The sequence below is a fragment of the Papaver somniferum genome, unplaced genomic scaffold (genome assembly GCF_003573695.1).
Source record: "Papaver somniferum cultivar HN1 unplaced genomic scaffold, ASM357369v1 unplaced-scaffold_158, whole genome shotgun sequence".
Classification (NCBI taxonomy): domain Eukaryota; kingdom Viridiplantae; phylum Streptophyta; class Magnoliopsida; order Ranunculales; family Papaveraceae; genus Papaver; species Papaver somniferum.
The window spans coordinates 3,795,034-3,802,306 of NW_020625264.1; the positions used below are offsets into that span (position 1 = coordinate 3,795,034).

Sequence of the window (7,273 nt, forward strand, 5' to 3'; positions counted from 1 at the left end):
ATTCAGTTCTTTGGGTACACATTTCTTCCGGTCAATGCATAATTAGCAAATCACATAAAACAAATAGAGATACAGATGATATGAAATGTAAAAGACCTCTGATCTCAGTTCCATTTTCCAACTCTGGCAATTTTCTGCCATCCGTGAACGAAGTGGGAACGTAAATATATACGTGTATGGTATTAGACTTCACCCTGCAATACAATGTCATAGATTAAATAGAAAAGACTTTGGAGGAGATATAGAAAACTCTTTTACCATTCGAAAAGAATCCATGCGATGTCTGACCAGCCAACCATGTTGATTGTGGAATTTGAGCACGACATATTTAAGTAACTTATTCTGAGAATTCAAATAAATTCAAACTAACCAAGCGAAACCCAAAAATTTACTCATGACTTATATTCTCTCCGTCCCATTATTACAACTTCCGAAAGCAACAACCAAATTTTATGATTTATAAAACTTCAAGAAAAATCAGTATATCACAAACTAACGTCTAAGAATAATTCACTAATTAGTAATCTACACCGTCAGAAAACTTCAGTTACCCAAAATTCCATACAAAAAAAGAGCCTCAATTCTCATAAAGACTCGAACAATCAAGTAATCTAAAATATCCACTAAAACCCTAAAACAAATATTCCTTACAGATCCAAATAAAATCCCTACATCAGAAGAATCAACAAAATCAAGTTAAACAACTAATTCTATTAACATCAATAGATTAATCTGAAAAAATCAGCTTTTCAATCGTACGAAGTTACAATTTACAAACCAAGAAACCTAGCTATAGTATTCAAAAATTAAGAAAAACCCATCCCCCATACATGAAAATAAGTAAGTTGATCGAATTTCATCTGATCACCTCAAATCGTATCTCCTTACCTAGCCTAGGGTTTTTTCCTGCTTTCCGTGTCTTTCTCCCGCTCAAACTAAAAGATGGGAAGAAAATGTGTTTCTCTTTCCGCATAAAAGGATACTCTCAAGTCTCAAGGGTGGCTTGGACTGGGCTCGACGAAAATTTCTTTCTCTTGTGGTTGACTTGGACTGGGCTTGACGAAAATTTGCCTTTCATTTAGAACCATTTTTTTGGGAACAATGGTTTTTTTGGAGACCATGGTCTTATTAGGCCACCTACCCTACAATGATAAGGGATGTCCTAACAATAATCCTACTTAGCAAGTTTACTAATTTTTCCTTAACCTAATTAACATTAACCCTAATACTAACCCTAACATTAACCCTAATCTAAAAAAAAAAAACTGCGGCACCCACTCACCCATTCCCTAATCGTCTTCCTCTTCCTCTCTTCTTCTTCTTCATTTCAAACTCGTCGTCATCAATGATTCATCGTCGATTCGTAAAATTTTCTCGACAAACCCATTCATTTTAAATTTTTTTTCATCGATTCAATTGAATAGAAATCATCAAAATAGGCTTGAAATGGTAGTTACAGTGTTGAGTTCGGTTAGAATGTGTTTTCTATTTGCCCTAGGTTCCTAACCGAACTCACTGAATTGAAGAACACGAAGAACAGTTCGGTTCTATGTGATTCAAAACTTAGTTACCGAACTATAGAGTTCTGCTGTTTCGCAAAGAAAATGTAAAATTTCCATGTAACCGAACTGTAGGGTTAAAAAAAATAGAAAGCAATTTTGAGGATGTAACCGAACCTTACCACTTTTCCCATTGGTTTTATTAGTCTTAAAACCGAACTCTGACCTATGAGTTCGATTCGATCACAAACATTTTAAAACCTCCATGTAATCGAACTGTAGGGTTAAAAACATAAAAAGATTTTTTTTTATGTAACCGATGATGATGACGGTGAAAAAGATGAGTATGAGAAAGAAGAAGGAAATGAGGATGAGGAAGATGATGATGAAGAAGAAGAAAAAGAGGAAGTGGCAGGGGAACTTAAGAAACAACCGAACTTACTAATCTGAGTTCGGTTGGATCGCAGAAGCATGCAGTTTGCGATCCAACCGAACCTTATACACTTATATCAAATTAATTTGTGGTAAAGTCCGGTTAGTTGCGAACCAACCGAACATAACGCTGCATGCCAGAACTTCCATTGATATGGAGTTCGGTTTTGTCGATAATTTCACTGGGTAACCGAACTGTTGAAATAGTTTGTTCGGTATGCTCGCAAAAAAAGTTCTCTTAACCGAACTCTATTTTTCCTTGTAAACAAGGTTGTTCATGTGAAGAAAAATGGCTACATCAAAATATGATGTTGGGGCAGTAAAATCTGAATGACTCTTGTTTACAAATATATTTGGGCCTTACCGAACTCTGTATTTAGATTTTCTTTGTGAAAGTTCGGCCATGAAACTGTAAAACTCGACAAAACCGAACTCAATATATTTGGGCCTTAAGCGATACACTTATATCAAATTAATTTGTACGTAAAGTTCGCTTAGTTGCGAACCAACCGAACATAACGCTGCATGCCAGAACTTCCATTGATATGGAGTTCGGTAACCTGAGTGTTTGGATCAAGTAACCGAACTTCATCTTCTAACTAGTTCGGTTACTTGTTCATCTCACAAGAAAACCGAACAACACCTTCAGATGTGTTCGGTTACTTGTTCATCCTCACAAGGAAACCTAACTACACCTTCAGATGAGTTCGGTTACTTGTTCTTCATATAAACTAACCGAACTGTTCAAAATCCAGTTCCACATCTTACATTTTTGGGGAATTTTTACCAATTAAACATACATTATCTAAGTTTGCATCATACCTGTTCACCCAAATACTCATCCTCCGGTTGTGGTTGATAAAATCCATCATTTTTATCTTGAGTTTCTTCTTGAATAATAAAACCATCTTTTAATTTAATCTCACTAATTGTTTTTAACTAAATTATTTTGCTAATCATAACCTAAATTAATTAGGAGGGTAGATTATGTATTAAATAAATAACTAGATATGGGGTGACCTAGAATTACTTCCAATGTCTTTACCCAAAATAGAACCACAGTCCCTAAAAAAAACCATGGTCCCAAAAAACGGTTTCTTCATTTAAGTAAGCGAAATATCTTATGCTAGGGGTGGCTTCAGCCAGCCCTAGTTCGGGCATAGTTCCGCCCGTGTTTAAACAAGTCTTTATATTTGATATAATTTATTTGATATTATTTGGTTTTTAAAAACTGATTTCATCCTTACCAAACAATTTTTAGATAATGAAAACAAATACTCCCCCCGTCCTAAAATTTTAGTCCGCTTTGACTAAGTCAAGATTTTAAGGAGACCGAAGTAGTATACAAAATTACCCCTATTAAATGATGCGTTATTATTAAAATTAAAAACAAATATATGAAGCATGTAAGAAAAATACATGTTTGGTAATATTGTTATTTTTAGATATGTTATAAAAGAAGATAAAAATAAAAATCTGTATGCGTTGATTATAAGATGAATTGTTAAAAAAAATTCCCTCCAACTGAGTTTAGTTTCCCGCCGTGACACTTGAGAGACCAAAACCACTGGCGAGTTTAGAGGGAAAACAAAAAAAATTCATTTGAGAGGGAAAACAAATTGAAAAGTGAAGATCTAGTTTATTTCCTTTTCGTATATACACTGACCATGAAATTTTAGATTTGTCATAAAAAAATTTGATCCTCTCTTATGTATATATATATCCCTGTTAAATAGTTTTTGGTTAAAAATAGAATGAAGATAAATAAGATTGATATTAAAAAGATTTGTTTCCTATTATAAAGATTTCATTTAAGATTTTCTTAAATTGGTTATTTTAAAATTAGTTTTGTAAGTATAAAAATTAAGGGTATATTTGAGAGTTTGACTAAAAAATATGACTATAAACAGAAGCTGGACAGAATTTTAGGACAGACGAAAATAGAATAGAGGACAGAAATTTTAGGATAGAGGGAGTAAAAAATTGTATGTTTTTAAAAGAGTAAAAAACTATTTTTGAAAACAATTTTTAAAAATCCAAATAGACTATTAGTTTCCGAAAGATGGAAGAAGTAGTCCACAACGAACATCCAGACTTATCCTCTTCAATTAATATGCTATTATAAGATTAGACTTAAACACCAACACGTATTAACAAGCACGTCGATCACTATGTATTAGAATTAATCCAAATAAAAAATATGGCAGCTAACCAACGTTAGATAAAATTTTCCTATATATACCGCATGATGATCGATGGATATCACCATCAGGCATCAAACGCTGTCAATCATGAGTACTATTGCATCTATCACCAATTTCTTAACCATTTTAATTCCACTACTTTGTTCTTCCGTATCTCAAACAAAATCCTTTTCTTCATCATATGATTATGAACAGCCACAAACTTACATTGTTCATGTCTCAAAACTCGACAAACCATCCATTTTTACATCCCACCTTGATTGGTATACTTCAGCACTTCAATCTCTTCCTCCTCATCTTTCTTTGTCGTCTCATCCTCGAGATATTATTATGTATACTTACAATCATGCTGCCCATGGTTTCGCTGCTCGACTCGCACCATCTCAAGTCACATATCTCCGTAGTTTCCCGGGAATACTTTCGATACTCCCTCAACGAATTCACCAACTCCAAACAACTCGTACCCCTAATTTTCTCGGTCTAAATGAAAATTCTGGTCTATGGCCTGAATCAGAATACGCCAGTGACATCATTATTGGAGTTCTGGATAGCGGAATCTGGCCCGAAAGTCAGAGTTTTAACGACTCAGGTTTAAGGAATTCTGTGCCGAAGAAATGGAAAGGTATCTGTGAGACTGCGCCTGATTTTCCCAACACATCTTGCAACAAGAAAATAATCGGTGCTCGAATTTACTACAAAGGATTTGAAGCAGAGTATAAACATAAATTAAACGAGACGACAGACCCAAAATCACCAAGAGATACAACTGGACATGGTACACATACAGCGTCAACTGCAGCTGGATCTGTTGTGAAGAATGTTTCATTCTATGGATATGGTGTTGGAGACGCAAAAGGAATGGCAACTAAGGCCAGAATTGCTATTTATAAGGTATGCTGGAGTGAAGGATGTGGTGATGCGGATATTATTGCTGCAATGGATCAGGCTGTAGCTGATGGAGTTGATGTGATTTCAATGTCCCTTGGTCCAGAAAATCAAAAGGTTCCGTATGATAAAGATTCGCTTTCCATAGCAGCGTTTGGTGCTGTACAGAAAGGGGTACTAGTTTCTGCTTCTGCGGGCAATTCAGGTCCGGGTCATTCCACAGGAGAAAATGTCGCGCCTTGGTTTCTAACAGTTGGAGCATCAACAATCGACAGAGAATTTCCTTGTAATGTGATTTTAGGAGACGGTAGGATTTTTACGGGTGTGTCATTATATTCCGGCAAATCACTGGAAAAAGTACAATTGGTTTCATCTAGTGATATTGGTAGCCAATTTTGTAAAGACGGAGAGCTTAATTCAACCCAGGCCGCAGGAAAGATTGTTCTTTGTGATCCTGGTAATATTGTTGCACAGGGAAATGCAGTCAAAATAGCTGGTGGTGTTGGATTGATTTCATCGGAATGGGAAAACAATGGAGATGGAGTGGATGCTGAATCACCTATGATTCCAGGAGCTAAGGTGACATTCAGTACCGCGGGGGCAATTATTGAATATATAAACAAAGAACAAAATCCAGCAGCGTCACTCGTATTCAGAGGAACCGTGATCCGATCTTCACCAGCTCCAAAAGTTGCTTCATTTTCTAGCCGTGGCCCGAATCATTTAACTCCTGAAATTCTGAAACCGGATGTTATCGCACCGGGTGTTAATATCTTGGCTGCTTGGACCGGAGCTGCTGGTCCATCAGATTTAGAAGTCGATAAAAGAAGGGTTGCGTTCAACATAATGTCTGGTACTTCCATGGCATGCCCTCACGTGAGTGGATTAGCTGCAATGCTTCGACATGCTCATCGCAAATGGAGTCCTGCTGCAATCAAGTCTGCTCTTATGACTACAGCTTATAATTCAGACAAAGCTGGTAAACCAATTACTGATCTGGCTACTGGAAAAGTTTCAACACCATTCCAACATGGTGCAGGGCATGTTGACCCAAATAAAGCCTTAAACCCAGGCTTGGTGTACGACATCCAGCCAAGCGATTACGTCGCGTTCCTCTGCTCCATTGGGTACAATCAAACACAAATGTCCCTCTTTATCAAGGACAGGAAGGTCGATTGCAGTTTAAACAAATTGGCTGCTGGTCCCGGAGATCTGAATTACCCATCATTCTCGGTTGTTTTCAAATCATCCAATGACTCGGTTAAGTACAAGAGAGTGCTCACTTACGTCGGGAAGCTCGGATTTGCGCTTTACAGAGTGAAGGTTAACAGTCCACCGTCAGTTAAGATTACCGTCACACCAAACTTACTTCTATTCACCTCGTTAAGCCTGAAGTCCTCTTATGAAGTCACATTCACTAGCTTGGATCTTAACACTACTAAAATGGAGTTTGGGTCTATCGAGTGGACTGACACTAATAGTGTGCACGTCGTGCGGAGCCCTGTTGCTTTAATGTGGCCATCTCCAGCTGCTAATGCTTCTACCACAAGTTTGACTGATTCCTGATGTTTGCAAGAAACTCAATGAAATCGATCACTTATCTTGTGTGAAATAATAAAATTTGGCCAAGATTCTTCTTTGTCCCCCACATGACGGACCCCTTTCTTAACTACACCATGTGTTCTTGAATTTTTTGACTCTTTTCCAGATTTCGTGGGATCTTGAATTCCATAATACTCATTGAATGCCTTATGTTAGGTTAGTGGCAGCTGATTACCAGCTGAGTGCGCAGTGAGCATTGTTGGAAAATGATTACTAATGATTTTAAGGTTTTAATAAAATTATAATTTATTGTTTTTTTTTGTGAATGAAAAATTTATTAGTCCCATATTGTGGAAGTTCCACTTTTTAGTTGTTTTAAGAGACTATACAAGCTTTTTAGTCCCACATCGGGAAGTTCCTATTTTTAAGTTGTATTATTCCATTATATAAACAAATTTACTACTTTTGTAAAATTTAGGGGAAAAGGGTTGCTCTATATTTTAGAGGGACTTCTAAGGGAAAATATTTTATAGCGTTTCTTAAGCGTTCGCGATTTTCCTTAACGGTTTTTTCAGATTTGCCAAGCTCAAGTTGAGCATCTACTACATATGCTAGTAGTAGGTGTAGTAGGGTGTTTTATCCTGGAGATATCCGTCCTGTGAGGGCTATAGCATCACTCTTGAGTGTAGTCGGGCGCTAATGTCTTAAGGG

General features: G+C 36.7%; 1 protein-coding gene across 1 annotated transcript; it reads left to right on the plus strand.

Annotated features, from left to right (window-relative positions):
• Nucleotides 1–4,217: 4,217 nt before the first annotated feature.
• On the plus strand, nucleotides 4,218–6,792 carry LOC113336999 (subtilisin-like protease SBT1.4). Its single transcript, XM_026582699.1, has one exon. It carries the CDS (start codon nucleotides 4,223–4,225, stop codon nucleotides 6,584–6,586), a length of 2,364 nt encoding a protein of 787 aa, XP_026438484.1. The 5' UTR covers nucleotides 4,218–4,222; the 3' UTR covers nucleotides 6,587–6,792.
• Nucleotides 6,793–7,273: the final 481 nt, after the last annotated feature.